Raw genomic sequence first — 20,058 nt, forward strand, 5'->3', positions numbered from 1 at the left:
GGCGTGCACCACGCTAGGTACGTACCTAGGGATGACGTGATGACGCTTTGTGCGTTTGCGCGTGCGCACATGTGTGTGAGTGTGCGCGTGAGTGTGTGTCTGGGTGGATGTGTGTGTGTGCGCGCGCACGGAGGTTAAGCGGAGTGTCTGCTCGGTCTATGCGGGCAGAGGAGTCGCTGTAGACGGATCGAGCGGAGCCACTTTAGCTGCTGAGCATCTCCACCGAGGCCCCGACTCACCGAGCACCACCACCCACCCAGCAGCACTTTGTTAGCGGACACATCTCCAGGAACCATGCCCGAGAGGAGGCCCTTCGTGCGGTTACCGACTGACGTCTACCCCGTCAACTACGGCTTGTGCCTGAAGCCCGACCTGATCGACTTCACGTTCGAGGGGCGGCTGGAGGCGCTGGTGGAGGTACGTGTGCCCGGCGCTGGGTGTCCATGTCGGGGATCTGCTTACGTAACGTGGCCGGTCACGTTCCCTGGAGCTGGTTAATTCGCTGGGCTCGACGGAGGTAGCTAGTGTTAGCCGCGGGGAGCTAACGGACCTCCCGACTCAGGGGGGGCTCCGGCCGCCCCGAGGAGACCCGCGAACGGGCAGCGAGCCGCGGCGGGTTGTGTGGCTGACTAGCCGCTAAGCTAAGCGATGTCAGTCGGTCCAACAGTCCGCCGGAGCTGCCTTCTCTTGTTAGCTTAGCCCGCTGTCTCCCACCGTGCACGTTAGCCTGTTAGCAGGTTGTGTGTTTAATGTGCGGCAACATTTTCACAACCTCAAATTAACACACAACCGGGCTGTGTGGATAAACTGCTGCTTCATTACAGAGGTTGACTGGAGCTAGCTAGCTGCTAGCATCCACTGCTAATGTTTGCAAAATCATGGCAACACCATGCCGCCGCCCCCCCCCAGTTCAGCCCAGGTTTACCTCAAACACTCAGCCGTCACTTTATTAGGAACACCTCACTTTAAACAGCCTAATGCTGCACAAACACTCCACATGGAGCTTATAGTGTAGAGTGTGTGTTGAGAACAGCAACACAACACACACAACCTCCAGAGGGATCATCAGCAAGTCAACTTTAAGATGAGTGATCCCAGGCCTCGAGTGTCAGACAGATCAAACACAACAACATGTCCTTATATTCAGATCTAGAAGCTGCTGGTGCTTCTGGAGGCTGACGTGTGGGAGGTGGTGTTCCTGAGGTGGAGTCAACATTAAATACACTTCACACAGCAGCACCACTTCAAATCACTTTCAGCAAAGACGCACCAGTGTAACCCTCGGGTGTTGTTGTATTGACTAATTAAATAACAGACACACGGTTTAGCACACTACACTCAGTTTCAATAATAAACCCATTATAAGCCATAACCCCAGCAGTCCTGTGATATGATGATGTCACAGTGGAGGTTTAGAAGCTGTTGATGTCTGGAGGCTGTAGTTTGTGGAGCTGGTGACTGGGCGACATGTGGGAAACGATAGAAACACCTGTCATTGAAATCATTTTCCATTTGGATTGATTGATGGATTTATAAATTGATGGATGGATTTATAAATTGATGGATAGATGGATGGATTTATAGATAGATGGATGGATGGATGGATGTCCCACCACAAACTGCAGCCTCCAAAACAAACAAACAGTGGAATCTGTCCTGACACACATCATGACCTCTTATAACGTATATTCCTTGAAGGCCTGTAGTGAGCTGTACCTAATAAACCGAGCACCCTGTGAATTCCCATGAGCTCTCTGTCCTCTCAGCTTTAGTTAAAGTCACACTGCACAGTGTGAGGAATGCACACAGGTTAGTGAATCAGTTTCCTTATTACTCTGAGCTGATCTGGAGGTTGATAGTGGCTCCTATAAAAACTTGCACATAAGTATCAGCTCACGGTGGGTGGGTGTGTGTGTGTGTCATAAATAGAAGTGTAGTGTGTAACCGGTCAGCTGATGTCCTGACACCTGTGCCACTCGCTCATCAACACTTGAGCAGAGTAATCAAGTGAGACCACGTCGGTGTGTGTTTCCCAAGTGTGTAACTTTGCTTCCTGGACTAATTGAGTAGAAGCTGCTTCTCTATAGATGTGATCTCCTGAGAGTGTCTGAACATTTGATTCCTTTTTTTCTGTCACATATGAAGAACGCAGGTGGGTGGGGGGTGCAGAAGAGGAGGAGAAACTCCAGAGCGACTGACTCTGTGATTTGTGGTCTCACATGCAGCCGCTCTGGAGAATGTCAGGGGCTTGTCTGGAGTTCAGTGATTGTCTGAAAGCAGCTTTCACAGAATCAAGCTCCTGATGCTCCGAACATTGTTCACCATCATATGAAGTCATGTGACCTCTTCATCCTTTTGGACTGTAGACACAACATGAAGGATTTATAGATCAAAACAATAAGGTAGAATGATGACGTCCTGCTGCAGGTCACGCTCTGGATCAGAAGATTCACTGCTGTCTGATGACCAGGCTGGATCCAGCATCATTTCTCCATTAACACCAGTGGTAAACTGGTTTCTCTACGTGCAGGGATTAGATGCTGCAGCCCAGCCAAGATGCTCAGGGGATAAAAGCTGCTGTTTTATGTTTGCAGGTTACACAAGCCACAAATCAGATTGTGATGAACTGTGCTGACATCGACATCATCACAGCTTCCTTTGTGCCTCAGGGAGGAGAAGGTAAGAATCAGACTCTGTCAGCTCCCCCCCCCCTTCTTTTTCCTTTATCATTTACATTCCCATGAATTAAGTTTCTAGTTCCGTCTGCGCTCCATTTTGCAGGATTGTTCATGAATGATTATCCAGTGCAAACAGCCACAGCTCTGGAACTCAGCCCCTCTTTTCTTTCCCCTTCATGATTTTCCTTTTTTTCAGAAATTAACGCGACGGGATTCAACTATCAAAACGAGGATGAGAAAGTCACCTTATCGTTTCCTAGCGCTCTACAGAAAGGTAAGAGGGGACCTCGCCGGGCTTCACTGACGATAAATTATTATTGTTTTAGAACAAAGTCGTTTTCAGACGTGTACTCCGGAAAGAATGTCTGGAAATACGGATCTAGACATTTTCTAGAAGTGTCAGCAGCAGCAGGTTGTCGGGTCCGAGTCGTTCACACCGACTGGAACATGGGGGGAACATCCAGGCGGGGGGGGGATGCAGGAAAAGTTCAGGGAATTGTCTGGACCTCGGTGTATATCTGAAAGCACCTTGGCTGAACAAACAGTACATCTCTCTGTGCCCCCCCTTCCCTCGCCAGGCTCCGGCGTGTTGAAGATCGACTACGTCGGGGAGCTGAATGACAAAATGAAAGGATTCTATAGAAGTAAATATACGACCCCTGCAGGAGACGCCCGCTACGCTGCTGTCACACAGTTTGAGGTGAGTTGGCGGACTGATGTTTTCCTTTGGTTCACTTGTTTGACCCTTCTCTGGTGGGTGTTGCAACATATGGTCATGTGACTCTTGTTTGTATTCATACTTAATATAGATTCATGTCATATTTGCTTCTATTTATACACATGTTTTGAAGCTGCTGCTCTGTGTGAACACGTGTTTCTGGAGTCTGACTGTCGCTGGGTGCCTCACTGGAAGCTGAACCAGTGCAGGATTTAAATCTGTTGTGTACATGCACAGATTAAAGGGTTTGGCAGATTGGCTTTGCACAGAATTGTTTTCAATCATCAGCTTCAGGTCCAGGTATCGGATCCTTTCACGTGAGATACAGCCTCCCTGTTCAGCTGCAGGCATTTTACTGTCCTGTCGATTTGAGCTGTAGCTACTAGCTAACTGTGGGCTGTTGTTTTTGTCCTAGAGAGTTTGTTGCCATTTGAGTTAAGTGGTTGTTAATTGTTAACTGGACTTGTGTGGTGATGTTTATGTTGCCGCTCAGAAGGAGAACTCTTTCAGTCCAGAGCTCAGGCACCGGAATGAAGCCCCAGAATCTGCTTTGTGACTCGATCTGGTCGGAACCAGCTGTGTTGGAACCGGTGTCAGTATTTTGCCAGATCTTAGTTCAGACTCTCACTAAATTAGTGCATTGTTACAGGTCGAGAGTAAGTTTGTTACCTGAAGAAATAACCTTTAATGTTTTATAATTATGACTTTCTTGTTACTGGATGTTTTAGTTTGCTCAGAGCTGGTTCTGGTCTTTAGCCACTGAAACCATCTCTGACTTCAGGTCCCTCAAAATGAAAAACCCAGAGAAGATAATAACACTTTCACTTAAATAAATATATAAATGATATAAGATGATATATAACGGCTTCTCTTGACTGCAGGATCCATTACTGGATTAATTTGTCATAAAATGTGTCCTGACCTTTATCCAAGTGTGGACAAACGCAGTGTGCGCAGTGTGCTGATAACACACACACACACTCACACAATTATAATCTTTTACTCAACACACCCATCAAGCATGCAAAGTGGTGGTGGTGGAACCCTGGATTAAATGACTGCTGCTGTCCAGAGACAACACTGTTAATAAATTCTGACCGAGACAAAACAGCAACCTCATAGAAACTGAGTCTTCCAGTTGCTCGTTGGGTGGGAGTGTTGCTCAGATACACTCTGCAATATCAAGAAGCTGCTGCCTCATGTGCTCATCAACTTAAGATGTTTGAAGATGCCTTTCCAGACAAGAAGCTGAAACCATAACATCAAGTGTATTTCAAAGAACTACACAAGTATTTAGTTCATCAACCTGCAAAGTACGCAGAGAATGACCTTCTCAGCTGCCACTGGTGAATCACAACAAGGAGCTCAGAGCCCCGTTAAGTTTCAATAAGTGTTGAGTTATGTTTTCATCCAGGCTTTGCATACTTAGTCTTTGTGTTTTCTTTCCTCTCTAAGTTGTGTTCAACGTCACAAATACACACAAACTTCTGTTCCGATGGAAGAGAGTTTACTTTTTGTTAGTTTTGCTGTCACAAAGTTTGATTGTGTGGTGTTGGTCCATCTCAGCACCTCTGAACTCATCTGGATTCAAACACCGGGTCTTACTTTCTGTCCCTTCCCCCCCCCCCCCCCTCTCTCTCTTAGGCTACGGACGCTCGCAGAGCTTTCCCCTGCTGGGACGAGCCAGCGATCAAAGCCACCTTCGACATCACTCTGATAGTTCCCAAGGAGCGAGTAGCCTTGTCAAACATGGTACGTTACACCGATCCCTCCTGACAGACTGACTGACATCAGAAAACACCACCTGCTTTCCATGATCTCCCCCCCCCCCCATTCAGGGTAACTCAGTTCCTCTGGGCGTCTGCAGAGAAGCTGAATGTTCCTCTCTCTGATGATTGACCCTGTCAGTGGTGAATCTACATACAAGAAACAAGGCAATAAACCAAACATTATTATGCATAAATAAACCTAGATGATATAAAAAACATGTAAATGATTATAAACCAATAGTAATCACTAATTGAACCACGGTGTAGCCCGAGTCCAGCCTGTGTTTGGCCTCATGATGGTCCAGCTCGTGACCTTCTGTGTTCTCACGCCTGCTGAAGTCTGTTGCCTCAGTGAGTTACATTGACCTTTTTAAAGTCGGCTGGTTTCAAGCTTTTCTCTCTTCACGTTGGAGAGGAAATGAATTTGCCTGTTGTGCTGCGTTCAGGTTCCTCCTCCCTGAGTCACACAGGAGCAGCAGCCAACCCCTCTAGCAGCAGGTTTTTCTTTTATGCTCTCTTAACGCTGGGGCTTGGTCCCAGGGATGAGTTTGAATTTAGGGATTAATAATTGTTCAATGTGGAGCTTTTTATTGTTCTCAGATAACGCTGGATAGTTTAATGAATAATAACGCATCATAAGTTATTTGTATTAAGTCAAACTCAGGTCACCTGTGATGTTGAGAGCGTTCATGATGGATTCAGTAACTCATCCTAAAATGTTTCCTTTATATAAACACATTTTACCTCCTGTGAGAAAGAATCGATACCATCACAGCCGTAGTTTTCACGTCACCAAATTTTCAGCAATCTGATCTTTAGGCCTTAAAAAGTCTTAAATACTAAATATCATGCACCACGTGTTAAAGGTGTTTAGTTCGGTCTTTCTGTGATAACGACTGCAGATACTGTCTCCGTCTGTAGCTGGAGAGAGAACCTGGTGTTTCCTGGGTTGTTTTCTTCTCCACTTCCTCTTACTCTTCAGTTATAGTGAAGTGTGAGTGGTTCTGGGACTGATGCTCCTTCAAATCAGTCTAGTTCTGTTCTGTTAGCTCACAGAGATGCTAATCAGTGACGTAGCATCAACCGTGCAGTTCAGCTCCGTCGGCTCATTCCTCTTTGTCCTCTCCAGAATGTCATCGATCGAAAGCCATATCCAGAGGATGAAAACCTGGTGGAGGTGAAGTTTGCCACCACCCCCATCATGTCCACGTACCTTGTAGCTTTTGTCATCGGCGAGTACGACTTTGTGGAGAGCCAATCATCAGACGGTATCACGGTACGCGTCTACACCCCCTTGGGGAAGGCGGAGCAAGGGAAATTTGCGATGGAGGTGAGTGTCAGAGAGGAAGCTGCAGAGGCTGCCTACACCTCCACCTGTTCTCCATCAGTGTGGCTGTGTAGACCTTGTAGTCATTTCTTTATTTCTCTCCTGCAGGTGGCGACTAAGACTTTACCTTTCTACAAAGACTACTTCAATGTTCCTTACCCGTTGCCTAAAATTGATCTCATAGCTATTGCTGATTTTGCTGCTGGTGCCATGGAAAACTGGGGCCTTGTTACCTACAGGTAAACTTCACTCCCTTTCTAACTACTGATTTTAAATGGTTTTGTATTTATTTAGAGCTTTTCTAGTCTTGATGACTCAAAGCGCTTTACACTACAGTTTTACATTCACCCAATCACACACACATTCATACAGTGCATCTAATCGCAGCACTTTGTTATTCTATGGGGGGGCCATTGAGGGTTCAGCATCTTGCCCAAGGACACTTCAGCATGCAGATGGGTCAGACTGGGGATCGAACCGCCGACATTCGGGTTGGAGGACAACCACTCTACCCCTTAGCCACAAATCGTCCCGTTTGTTTCAGTGTTATCATCTGCAAACCACTGTTGTCCGTAATGTTTTTACCGTCCACGGTGGCGGTCTGACCTCATAGTTCCAGCTGTAGTTCATCAACTTATCTTTCCCTTTTTCATATGTTCACCTGTCACTCGGAGTCTGTTGTGCGTGTGCTTCGTGCATGTGCCCCCCCCCCACCCCCCACCACCACCACCATAGATTTCATTAAGTCTGTAGGAAGCTCTGAAACGTCTCCATTGCTTTGGATTCCCAGGGAGACGGCGCTGCTCATCGACCCGAAGAACTCCTGCTCGTCCTCCAGGCAGTGGGTGGCGCTGGTGGTCGGACACGAACTCGCCCACCAGTGGTTTGGCAACCTGGTCACCATGGTAACCAACCTTTTGAAACTGAAATAACCTCAGACACAAACACACACACACACACACACACACAAACACACACAAAGTTATGAAAATGTTGATAATCAGAAGTGAAAGATTCTAAAGTTTGTTAAAAAATGACAAAGCACATGAAAAAAGTGACTCAGCAGCTCTGGATGTAGGAAAGTAAGAACTTTATACTAATTCAATTTAGTGCTGATGTCTTTGTTGAATGGAGATCTGGTGTCCAAGCTGCTGCATGTTAGTTGCGTCCCAGCTCAAGGAATGTGTCCTTTACGAAGGCCCAGTAAGACCAGAACAAGCTGGTGAAGCAAATGGGAAATATTCAAATATATCTCATCAAGCTGTGTGTGTGTGTGTTCATTTGTGTGTTCGTGTGTGTGTGTTTGTTTGTGTGTGTGTGTGTGTGCAGGAATGGTGGACCCATCTGTGGTTGAATGAAGGATTTGCTTCCTGGATCGAGTATCTGTGTGTGGACCACTGCTTCCCAGAATACGACATCTGGACCCAGTTCGTCTCAGCTGATTACACTCGCGCTCTGGACCTGGACGCACTGGACAGCAGCCATCCCATAGAGGTGAAAACTGCTGAGTCATGTGTTGATGATCACTCCACAGCCTCATTTTCACGTTTTCTATTCATGAAAGCAGGTTGTAGTCTCACTGAATTCTGATTATTTGAAGTGCAGATCAGCTTCGATGAACTTGAGCTGCTCGATCTCCTGATTTGTCTTTTCGTGCTGCAGGTGAACGTGGGTCATCCGTCGGAGGTGGATGAAATATTCGACGCCATCTCCTACAGCAAAGGAGCGTCTGTGATCCGCATGCTGCACAACTACACTGGAGATGAGGTTGGTCCTTTGACCCCAATCACGTCTCAACCTTTTTATTGTTGCTTTCATTCAGTTCTGTAATGATCTCATCTGATTCTTTCTCTGCAGGATTTTAGAAAAGGAATGAACGCTTATCTTTTGAAGTTCCAACATAAAAATGCATCGACAGGTAAGAGCGTGGAGGAGACGTTGAGAGGAGCAGAGATGTGATTGATTCCTGTTTCCCCTCTAACCTCGGGCTGTCTCCCACAGAGGACCTATGGGACTGTCTGGAACAGGCCAGTGGGAAACCCATCGCTGCAGTGATGAGCTCGTGGACCAAGCAGATGGGTTTCCCTATCATTGAAGTGGAACAGGAACAGGTGAGCGTCACTGGACCCACGCTGTTTAATCCAGGATAAAGAAATGATAAATATTCTTTTCTCATTTTGTGCCCTGGTTCTTGAATCTCTCTGACACACTGACCATGATGTCATTCACAGCAAGGCGACGACCGCATCCTGAAGTTGTCTCAGAAGAAGTTCTGTGCCAGTGGACCACATACCGGTGAGCCTGTTCTACAATAACACTCCACACACCATGAATCCTCGGAGCCGGGGAGTCAGCTTTGTGTTTCATGAAGTTAAGACTCATGTCTGTTGCTCGTCTGTCGGACAGGTGAGGACTGCCCCAGCTGGATGGTTCCCATTAGCATCTGTACCAGCGAGGACCCGATGTGCACCAAGCTGAAGGTTCTGCTGGACAGACCCGAGACCACTGTCACAGTGAGCGGCGTCGCTCCAGACCAGTGGCTCAAGGTGAGCTACCATGTTCCATTCTACTGAGGATGAAGAGTCTGAAGCTTCATATTGGTTCCATAGTTTCATTAGTTCTGGTTTCACATTGAAGTTTAGGGACTTGAGAGTTCTGTCTGACATGCGTACTGGAAGTGGGTTCGGGTCAAAACCAGATGTAAAAACAGATTCTACACACTGAACTGATTTCTTCAGTCTGGCTGTTAATTTGACGTCAGCTATGACCCGATGTGTGTAAAAGGTTGTGCTCATACAAACGTGTCAAACTTTAACCTCAGACAGTTACTGTTCTTTACATTTTAACCCTGACTCTGAATGGAAGACGGAATGAGAGAGTGACCGACTGTGGACTGAGGAGAATGAATCAGTCCGAGTCATAAAGGACTCACGTTAACTATAAACTATCTTATAAATAACTTGTATGAAAGGACACAAATACAACCAAATGTAAAGAAATAGAATCAAGAAGGTAAACACTGATGGAAAGTTTTTATATCAGGAAACAAATTCTGATATTTCTGTGAAAGGTTCATAAGGACAGATTTGTGTTGCACTGTTGATAGATCAGTCGGGTTCTCCTCTGGTTCTTGTTCCAGCTTCGACAAATGTGTCAAGAAAAAGTGTTGTGGGATTAACCGAGGTTCTCTGTCTGTTAATGTTTGTTCTATTAAAAGTCAGAATCACCAGTGTTTGTGGAAAATTCACTCACTGTTCAGGCTTATTGTCGACTAAACCCCCCCCCCCCCCCCCCCCCCCCCCCCCCCCCCCGAGCATTAGCATCAGTGTGATGCCGTTCAGGCCCTCCTGGACAAAAGCACTCTGTCAGTGTGAGAGGCTGAAATGGTGAAAGTAAGATTTTCCCACAGTGTGACCCAGTTGTGTCCCTGCTGCTGTTTATAGATCAATCCCGGCACCGTGGGCTTCTATCGCATCCAGTACAGCTCGTCCATGCTGGAGAGTCTGCTGCCGGGCATCAGAGACCTCAGCCTGCAGCCCGTGGACCGGCTGGGCCTGCAGAACGACCTCTTCTCCCTGGTGAGAGCTCCCTGCACCTCACTGAGCGTGGAGGCCTTTTTCCACAGGCTGGTTTCAATCTGTCAGAAGCTTGTAGAGCGTTGAAAGAGGCCGTTTGTTTTCTTTGTGTGCTTCCAGTCCCGCGCCGGGATGATCAGCACAGTCCAGGTGCTGACGCTGATGGAAGCGTTCGTCAATGAGCCGAACTACACGGTGTGGAGCGACCTCAGCTGCAACCTGGGAGTTCTGTCCTCGCTGCTGTCACACACCGACTTCCACGAGGAGATCCAGGAGTTCATCCGGGACCTCTTCACCCCCATCGGCCTCGAGCTCGGCTGGGACAGCAAGCCAGGAGAAGGTGAGGCGCACGAGCCGGACAAGAACCACGACTCAACATTCACCTCCAAGGAGTTCAACTGATTGTCTTTTCAGTTGGTTTTTAAACTACACCTTAGACATCTACCACAGAAATATATTCATTAGGTTATTTCAGTCTATGTTTGTCTCTAAAAAGCAAAGTGCATGAGGAAGTAGACTAACCCGAGTGGGACCTTTCCCCCCCCGCAGGTCACCTGGGTGCCCTGTTGAGAGGTCTGGTTCTGGGGAAGCTGGGAAAGGCGGGACACAAACCCACACTGGAGGAGGCCAGGCGGAGATTCAAGGACCACGTGGAGGGGAAACTGGTCCTGCCTGCAGACCTCAGGAGCCCAGTGAGTAGACAACACGCCTGCGTCCCTCTATGAACCACTCAGACTCCCCCACACTGTCATCACCAGCTGAGATGTTCCTGCAGATTGAAATGTGAAATCCATGTTCCAGGTCGAATCTTGTGTCTTTTTTAACTGTTGATCTGTTAGAGAACTATCACATGAAACTCTTCCAGCTGTACACAACTCATCGTACACTGTTCACTCGTGAAAGTTTTAACTTCATGAGTGAAGGAGGGATTCACGCTGCTCAGTTCTCTTGGCTCCTGTTGACTCCTGTATGAGCAGCGTCTTCATGTGGCCCACACGCCAGTCTGTTTGGACTCTGGACCCGATGACTTTATACCGTTGATCTGCTATGAGTCGACATGTGTTTTAAAGTGATTAAACTCCTGATAACAAACCAAGTGGTGCAGTGAGCTGCTCTGCGGTCCAACCAGCTGGTTTGTCGTGTCGGGGGACGAACAACCCAAACCTCACTGACACAGGTGGTTTCCTGTTTGAAAGTGTGATCTGACTGGACGATGTGTGTTCTTCAGGTGTACCTGACAGTGCTGAAGCACGGAGACAGTGCCACGCTGGACACCATGCTGAAGGTACATCAGAAACACATGAGTTTCAGCTGTGTCCTAAAGATCAAATGACATTTATTAACTTCTCTCGTTCTCTCTCTTTCATGCGTCCTGTCTTTCTCTGTGTCTCTCGGCCCGTAGCTCCACAAACAGGCCGACATGCAGGAGGAGAAGAATCGCATCGAGCGAGTGCTGGGCGCCATCTCAGCCCCCGACCTCATTCAGAAAGTCCTCAGCTTCGCCCTCTCGGTACGTGTGACCTCACTCTGTTTGCTTTGGCTTCTCTGGGTCAAAGGTCACTTATTGTAAAGTGTGTTTATAATCATGAGGGAGATAAAAACCCTTTTGTTCTCTGTAGTTTATAAGTGGTTGTGTTCCTCTCCTATATCCGTGGTGTACAGATTAATGTGTTATGATGTGTATCATTCAATATAAGAACAAATGTAGTGACTGACTTTATGAAAATATGAACTTTTCTTTTAAATGCTCATTTCACTGTCAGTTCCACTCTTTGTGTAAGATTAACTAGAAATATAAAAAGGAACAGGAAGTTAAAGTTAAATAGTTCAAAACTGTTTAACCACAGGTTCACCTCACCAGCCCAGTGAGCTCAGTGGAGTGAGGCGGGCGTCACCACAGCAGCAGAGATGCATTTCAAAACTAACCCGTGGTCATGTGGCTGTCGGTGTGAAACTTCTTCTTCTGTCTTTTCTCTCCACCAGGAAGAGGTTCGTCCCCAGGACACGGTGTCTGTGATCGGTGGCGTCGCAGGAAGCAGTAAACAAGGCCGGAAAGCTGCCTGGAAGTTTGTCAAGGACAACTGGGAGGAGCTTTACAACCGCTACCAGGGCGGCTTCCTCATATCACGACTCATCAAGGTACAACTGCTGCTGCATCTGATTGACAAGCTTTCAGTCGGCTCTATTTTCTCTTCTGGAAAAGTACAGATGTCGGCCAGTGTTTTTTTTTTCCTCCTGTTCTGCACTCACACGTTTCTTGTCTGCTTCTCTTTGCAGCTCACGGTCGACGGCTTCGCTATCGACAAGATGGCTGCTGAAGTGAAGGTGAGGGCACTTTACAGAACTCCTCCGGGTTCAGTTCTTGACACTTCGGTTGTTGCGATGTCATTTTCTGCTCGGCCACTAATGTACGACTCCCTCTCTTTAGAGAAGCAAATACATTTCAAAGATGTGGTTTATTTGGAACCAAAGTTGAAAATGAATAAACGTTAAGAACAAAACCTGCCCTCTTTTTACCACTAGAGGGCAGAATAACTGCGCTGACAGCCTCATCTCTTCAGCTTGAACTGTTGTCAAAGTTTCACATATCACGTGTTCAGATCACACCAAATTCAACACTGCACTTCCTTGTATCACAACATTACACATGACAAGTGAACAAACGCCTGTTTCTTTGTCCCTGCAGAGTTTCTTTGAGAGTCACCCGGCACCGGCGGCTGAGCGCACAGTGCAGCAGTGCTGCGAGAACATCCTCCTCAACGCCGCCTGGCTGAAGCGCGACGCAGACGACATCCAACAGTATCTACTGCAGCGCAAAGCGCCCCCCCCCGTCTGAGCCTCCGCCTCTCCGTCGCCACCTCCTCTAGCCCCCTCTCCCCTCCCTCCAGCGCGGACTTCCCAGCATCATAGCTGCCTCGGCCCCCCCCCCCCCGTCACCACAGAGCAGGGCGGGAGAGCACAGCGTTCTTACAGCAGGCTTCATTTCTCTAAAGAAACTCTATGAAATCAACAAGACAAAGCCAAGAATTTAACAGTGTTGGAAACACAAAGAGACTCTTTTTACGTCAAATCAAAATCCATTTTAAACAGACCAGGAATGTAGTTTTACCCCCATTCTGTCCGATGAGCCGCAGCTGAGGGAGGTCACAGGAACAGCTCCGGCCTCAAAGATCCTTAACCCTGCTAACGCTGCCTGCATCAATGGCCCCGTATGCACCCCTTCCTCCTCACCCTCCTCCTCCTCATCCTCCTCCTCCTCTGCATCGTAGCTGAGAAAACTGTGAACCCCTCCCCCCCTCCTCCTCCTCATTGGAACGCATCACGTGTGATTTCTTTTATTTTTTTGTTTACTTTGTTTTCTCCACAAACAAATAATCTTTCCCTTCTCCGCCCGTCTCCGATAGTACCCTATCCCCCCCCCATCCCCTCCCACCATTCGGGGGCTGTGATTGGGTGAAGGCAGGAAGCACCTGGACAGAATGGGGATAATAACAGTCGTGTGTTGTAGTTTCCAACCGCACTGATTCTCCATTGCTAATAAACGACTAGGACGAGACGAGCGGCGCTAGCATGGTACTACATTGTAAACTGTATAATGCAAGTTCTTTTTTTTTTGTGGACAATGTTCCTTTAAAAGAATTAAACCGAAAAGTTCATGATTACCTGATATACACACTCACACTCACTCACACACACACTCACACTCACACACAAACTCACACACACACTCTCAAAGCCCCTGGAGCTCTACTCAGTCGAAGTTGATATTGTTCGAATCGTCAACAGATATATTTAAACCCCTGTTTCTCGGTCTGCCAGCCTCAGTGAGATGAAGATGTCAGCACGTGTTTTTATAAGACATCAGATGCAGTGATTTATTTAAATGTTGACACGATCGTATATTCTGAGGAAAGGATTAAAAAAAAAAAGAACTAAAAAACACACAGCACTACTTTTTGGGGCCTTTTCATTTCTGAAGTAACATCAGGTTAAACGCCGCCTCGTGCAGTCGAGCGTCCGGCGAGGCCCGAGGCCGGAACATGTGGACATGACCGATCGACTTTTACTGCTCCGTCGGACATGGACGCCTTAAACTGGTCGACCGGTTTGCAGTAAACATGTTGTGATTTTAAAAGGTGACTTCCACATAACGTCAAATGTATCTAATGTGACAGAATATGCAGACTTGTTGAGCGAGTATATCTATATAGAATTTACAATTTGATGTGGTTTTTGAAAAACATCCCCACAAAGTCATCCAACCTGTTGTCGAGACTCTTCCCCCCCCGGAACATTTGTTGTTTTTTCTTTTTCTTTCCGTCTCTTTTTGTTTGTGTCTTTTTGTTTAAAATTAAAGTTGGTGTTCATTAAAGTGAAAAAGGATTATAAAAACAAATGATGTGAAAATGTGTTGATGGTTTTTCTTGAGTGCGGTGTGAGTGTGTATTATCTTAACAGGTGAGGGGAACGAGTCTGTCAAAGTAACAGCTGAAATAAAATAAACAGGCCGGAGATGAAGTCCACGCCTTTCACTGGTGACGTCATCAGGAGTCAGTCTCAGCTGTCAATCTTCACGTCTCAGCCTCTATATCATCAAATAACGAATCCAATCCCACCGGGCTGCGATTTCAACCTTGAATCTTAAAAATGGATAAAATCAAGTCTGGTTAAATTTAAGGAAACCTCTTTAATTTGAGCTCAAACACAAGAAGCCGTGCTCGGTGTAGTTCCCAGGTGTGGCCGGTGGAGGGGCAGCAGTGAGCAGGGCGGCGCTGAGGCCGTCACAGATAAGGCCTGAGAAGAAGAGGTTAGCTAGTTTCTGCAGCTCGCTGTTTGCTTTGGATCAAGATGCCGGTAAGAAAACAACACGAGTGCAACTAGTGCGTTTAACAATTTGAATAAAGACTCAACTCGGTCGTTGTTCAGGTTACTTTATTCCGCTGTTATTAAGAAAACTCAGACTGAGCAGGTTCGCAGCGGCGTTAGCTGCGTGAGTGCTAAGAGGCTAGTTAGCTCCTAGCTCAGGCTAACATTAGCTTAATTTCTACTGTAACGCTGAAAGATTTTAGACAAATATCAAAACATAATCTAATAATCGTGTTGTTTCTAAAGTGGTCGTGTTTCACTGCTCGCTGCGGACTGACGGATGCTAGCTGCTAGCTGCTAGCATCCAACTCCAGACAGCGTCCGGTCATGGACACAGATGGTTTCAGATGTTTCTAAAAATAAACTGGCCGTGTGAAGTTCATTGTGTGTTTAACGGGACCGGGTTCGAACCTTCACGCTGGTTTTCAATCAGGAGTTTAAACCGACGTAACTTGTATTTCGTGCGGGTCAAAGGTCGAATTCACCTGCGGAGTGTGAGGGTTCAGCTCCGCAGCTTCAAGTGGGTCAACGGAGAAGAACCGCTTTGATTCTGCTGCTGCTCAGATCAGGGTCTGCCACAGACATGGACCCGGGACGGGATTTAAATAATCCCCTCTGGGGAATTATAATAAGACATGTAAACACTCCACATACAAGTAACACACTCCACATACAACTAGCACGCTCCACATACAAGTAACACACTCCATATACTTACATACTCTACATGCAACTAACACACTCCACATAATATCCACAAATGAATCCTCAGTCCAAACTGGTGCAGAATAAGTTGTTACTGGTTTTCGTGTTTGATGCAGAACCGTGTTTAGCTTCCCTTTGTGTGTGTGGTTCTCATATCTGGGCCTCCTCCTGTTCCATTAGGCTGTCTGGCGTCGTCCAGGCGGGTTCTGACCGACCGATGCCTTCATCATGATGCTGAGCTGCAGCGCCCTGGTCCTCGCCCTCCTGGTGTCGCAGACCAGGAGCTTCCTGACCTCAGAGGACGACGGTGTCCCTGAAGAGTGGGTTCTCCTCCACGTGGTTCAGGGCCACATCGGGGCAGGGAACTACAGCTACCTACGCCTCAACCACGACGGCAGAATCATCCTGCACATGCAGAGCCTCAAGGGGGACGCAGACCTCTACGTGTCGGATAAAACCCTGCAGCCGAGCTACGACACCTACAAGCTGCAGTCCGCCACCTGCGGCCAGGACGTGGTGGTGGTGCCCGGGGACTTCGTGAGGCCTGTCGGCATCGGCATTTACGGCCACCCGTCTCACCAGGAGAGCGAGTTTGAAATGCGGGTGTTCTACGATCAGACGGTGCCCCTGAATCCGTTTGACGCAGGCTTGCACACGTCAGAGGACGGACACGAGCCAAAGCAGCCGCCCCAGGCTGCGGATGAGAAAGAGGCCTCGATCGTTTGGACAATTCTGATTGGACTTTTGAAGATTATACTGGAGATTTTGTTTTGAAAACGGGGATATTCCTTGCTGCTGTGACAGGGGGAAGAGACTCGGTTCCTGGTTCACTCGGCCTTGATAAATTAAAGATTTATTTTTCCTTTCATTCTGTAAGGATGAGAAAATGTCCCACAAAACCTCAGTTAGAATTCAGGCATTTTAAACTGGAAAAAACACACTTGATCAAAAAGAGAGATAAATGAGAATGTCCCTCGGTGGAGCTCAAACATCCACCAAGACCCAAATGTCTCTAGAATCCAATCAAGCTGCACCAAATCACCGAATCATAGATATCAGTCCTGTGATTGGACCTGAATTATTCTGCTGGAAAAGTATGAAAATGATAAGAAACGTCTTCTCTCACATTGTTTAAGAAGCTGTAACCACACAAACATAACCTCCTCGTGGAGATGGTCAGTTTTTAAATTAGAAGCTGGATCACTTGAGTTCACCAGTGAAGCTCGACCAATCAGAAAACGTCTGTATGTTTGATGTTAAGTGATTAAACATGAGCAGAGTTCTCATTCAACTGGAGAGTGAAGTGAGTTAAGTTCAAATTAAACTTTTAGGTTCGCTGCAGTTTTTTTGATTGAATTGCAGTTCAACCAATAGGACAAGAGGAGGGGGGGGGTGTATCTTTCTTAAAACATGATCGAGCACTGAAGATGAGCGACTGAGATCTTACTGAATTCCACTGAAACTCACATGTCTGAAAGCAATTAGTGTAGATACTGGGACGCCCCCCCCGCCCCCCCAATCAAAGCTAGCATTTATGCAATTAAGCTGGTCAGACCACATCCAGACGTGGAATTAGAACATTGAATACCTCTATTACATTCAAATGATCAGGTTCATCTGGTTAACTGGGGTCAACTCACTGAAATAAGGTGATTGGATCAAGAAGAGGGTTTAAGAGGGTTTGACCTTTTTTTATTTGGAAACTTGTCACCGAATCACTTCTGTGTTTTTTGTTTCGGTGCAAACTGATCTCAGATTTTCATGTTTCTTTGCTGAGCTGTCAGAGGAGTGAACTACATCCTGTCTCCTCAGACTCTCTAACAGCCTGTCCCCGAGCAGGGAGACGACTGCAGCACCGTTCACACCTGGTGTCAACATCTGTCCTGAGGGATCCTGTCACAAGTGTCCAAGTTCAGATCACCCGCTGTGCATTGACTCTTCAGAACCACCTCGTTCCTGAGTCGTGAAGCTGTTGGTGTGTTTGAAATCCCAAATGTGGAGAAAGAAAAAGATGGACACTGTAAATAACATGTTGCATTTGTGTTCTGAGCTTTGACACAACACGTTGACTCCTCTGAACACTATTTATATACCAGAGCAGAGAGAGAGGTTCAACATTAAGTTCATTGGTTTGTGAGCAGAGACATCAACAAGTTGTGTATCAAGCTTTATAGGTTGTTGTTCTGAGACAACGGCGAAATCAAATTCTCTCCAATTCCGACACCACATGGACGCACAATCTGAGGTGTTCTGTGCTGCGTGTGCTCTCTTTCATTTGATTGTGTGAACAGACACACACCAAAGGACTCAGCTACAGCTACACACACTGGAAGAATAGAGTAATCTCAGGAATAGAGCGATGAGAAGGATGCATTTGACCATCAGGCGTGAACAGATGAACTTACAGCTGTCTACTTGTGAGCAGATCTCTCAGGAAGTGGGGTGGTGGACCCGGTGTGAGACCCGGTGTGAGACCCGGAGTGAGACCCGGTGTGATCGGAGCCTCTGAGCGTTGAACAGGAACCTCTCCGTCAGCTCCTCGCTCATCTTTAAAACTAATTTAGCATCAGGCAGAGATGACAGCTGTGTGTGTCTCTCGCCTGTGAATGAAAACCACTTGTCTTAACTCTGCATATCACACAGGAAACTTAGCAATACCCTGATTGTCAGCCCTTTATCCTGGAGGCTCCTTCAGGATACCCGTGCTGCTCTGTTTTCATGTACTTGCTGAATTTCCCCTCTAGACAGGAACCTCTGGTCCACAGCGACGTTTCATTTGGTTTTGATGGTTCACTTTGTTTCACCTGTTGGACGAGCTCCTGAGTTAAACACCCCCTCCTCCAGCTTCAGAGGAGGTCAGCTACCGTTCACCACTGAGCAGAAATGTTCACCAGTGCCTTCAGACCCTTCCTGTGCCGGGAGGAGCAGCCAAACAGTTTCCCTGTTTCCAGAGACGATTCTGTCTGGTTTACAAAATAAAACTCTTGTCATACAGACTGTTTAAACCTCCCGTCTCCTGAGTCCTGTGTTTCAGAGTTAATAACGAGGAGCTAGCAACACTATTCAACCTTTAGACCTTAATCCAGCAGCTTGATTCAAATGAGTTTTATGGTTTGCATTCTTATTGCCTCAGTTTTATCTGAAAACCCCCGGTGAGGGTCAACAGGCCACTGATTTGGGCCTTTTCTGATTATTTCAACAGCTTCTCCAGAGTTTTAAAGTCAGGATGTTAAAGAAGTAATGACAGGACAGATATTCAATGTATTTCAGTCACATTTTTGAAGAAATTAATTTATTTACAGGAGATAATCCAACATGTTCAGTCCTGGTTTGTCACTGATGTAAAAACAAACTGGAGATCATCACCGACCCTGATGTGTGTAAGATACAGTCCAGTCTTCATCATGAGAGTCTAGTCCAGTCTTCATCATGAGAGTCTAGTCCAGTCTTCATCATGAGAGTCTGGGGTCCAGTTCAATGCTGTTGATCCTCAGCACCGTCTGAGGCTGGATGACGATCTTCTTCTGCTGGAACCGGTGTCTCTTCCAGAACCGCATGTGGACTTTGGGCCAGGACTCGGTCTTCTCCAGGACGGTGGCCTCGACCCGGACCAGCTCCTTCCCCAGCAGCGGCCTTCCGGCCAGGGTGAAGTCCTCCGCCCCGACCAGCAGCACCTTCTCCATCCGGATCCGCTCGCCGCACTCCGCCTCGATGTGGTTCTCGATGAGGACCAGGTCCTCCGCTGTGACCTTCCACTGCCGCCCGGCGAAGTGCACCACGGCGAAGAGGCGGCCGAAGTCCTGCTGCTGGATGAGCCGGTTCACGGTGCTCACCACGGCCGCATGTCGGCCCCGCTCCTCCTCCTCCGGGACCGGGCTCGGCTGCTGCGGCCACGGCGGCCCGGACAGCGAGGTCCGGGGCCCGGAGCTGTGCGGCCGGCCGGCGACGGGGAACAGGAGCGGGGTCCTGGGTGACCACCGGGACCACGTCCTCCACAGTCCTCTGGTCGCCGCCATCTTTACAGGAAATGTTGTCAGGTGTCAGTGCGCATGCGTCACTGCACGGCCAACACACGTCGTCATATTTCACGTTGCACAGATAAAAGTTTTTTTCCGGAAGCATGTCTGAACCTGAACTCAGCATCAGGACAAGTTCCACCTTATTAAGTGTCTTAGTTAGAAATGTGTCCTCAAAGGGGACGAGGGACAGACACACACACTTCTTCTGCTTTCTGAGATTTACTATGGATTTCTAAAGACAATGGACATGTGTCATCACATCATGAAAATACACAAATTAAACACATCTGCCTGCATGTCTGTCTACCTGTCCACCTGTCTCTCTCTGTAAGTCTGTCCACCTGTCTCTCTCTGTAAGTCTGTCCACCTGTCTCTCTGTAAGTCTGTCCACATGTCTGTCT

General features: G+C 47.4%; 3 protein-coding genes across 3 annotated transcripts; 2 read left to right on the top strand and 1 right to left on the bottom strand.

The window, feature by feature from the left end:
- The first annotated feature begins 105 nt into the window (after positions 1 to 105).
- On the top strand, positions 106 to 14,474 carry npepps (aminopeptidase puromycin sensitive). The gene is made up of 22 exons (XM_062388244.1): positions 106 to 417; positions 2,595 to 2,679; positions 2,875 to 2,952; positions 3,257 to 3,378; positions 5,041 to 5,148; positions 6,295 to 6,495; positions 6,601 to 6,731; positions 7,283 to 7,397; positions 7,822 to 7,986; positions 8,155 to 8,259; positions 8,350 to 8,410; positions 8,494 to 8,603; positions 8,724 to 8,787; positions 8,899 to 9,038; positions 9,936 to 10,070; positions 10,188 to 10,407; positions 10,617 to 10,759; positions 11,296 to 11,352; positions 11,470 to 11,577; positions 12,051 to 12,206; positions 12,345 to 12,392; positions 12,754 to 14,474. The coding sequence occupies exons 1-22, from the start codon at positions 295 to 297 to the stop codon at positions 12,901 to 12,903; spliced, it is 2,625 nt and encodes an 874-aa protein (XP_062244228.1). The 5' UTR covers positions 106 to 294; the 3' UTR covers positions 12,904 to 14,474.
- Positions 14,475 to 14,793: 319 nt separating this feature from the next.
- On the top strand, positions 14,794 to 18,645 carry c5h6orf120 (chromosome 5 C6orf120 homolog). The gene is made up of 2 exons (XM_062388418.1): positions 14,794 to 14,921; positions 15,819 to 18,645. Exon 2 carries the CDS (start codon positions 15,867 to 15,869, stop codon positions 16,410 to 16,412), a length of 546 nt encoding a protein of 181 aa, XP_062244402.1. The 5' UTR covers positions 14,794 to 14,921; positions 15,819 to 15,866; the 3' UTR covers positions 16,413 to 18,645.
- A 248-nt stretch (positions 18,646 to 18,893) lies between these two features.
- Positions 18,894 to 19,716, bottom strand: mrpl21 (mitochondrial ribosomal protein L21). Its single transcript, XM_062388416.1, has one exon. The coding sequence runs from the start codon at positions 19,652 to 19,654 to the stop codon at positions 19,091 to 19,093; it is 564 nt and encodes a 187-aa protein (XP_062244400.1). The 5' UTR covers positions 19,655 to 19,716; the 3' UTR covers positions 18,894 to 19,090.
- Positions 19,717 to 20,058: the final 342 nt, after the last annotated feature.

The sequence above is a fragment of the Platichthys flesus genome, chromosome 5 (assembly GCF_949316205.1).
Source record: "Platichthys flesus chromosome 5, fPlaFle2.1, whole genome shotgun sequence".
Lineage (NCBI taxonomy): Eukaryota > Metazoa > Chordata > Actinopteri > Pleuronectiformes > Pleuronectidae > Platichthys > Platichthys flesus.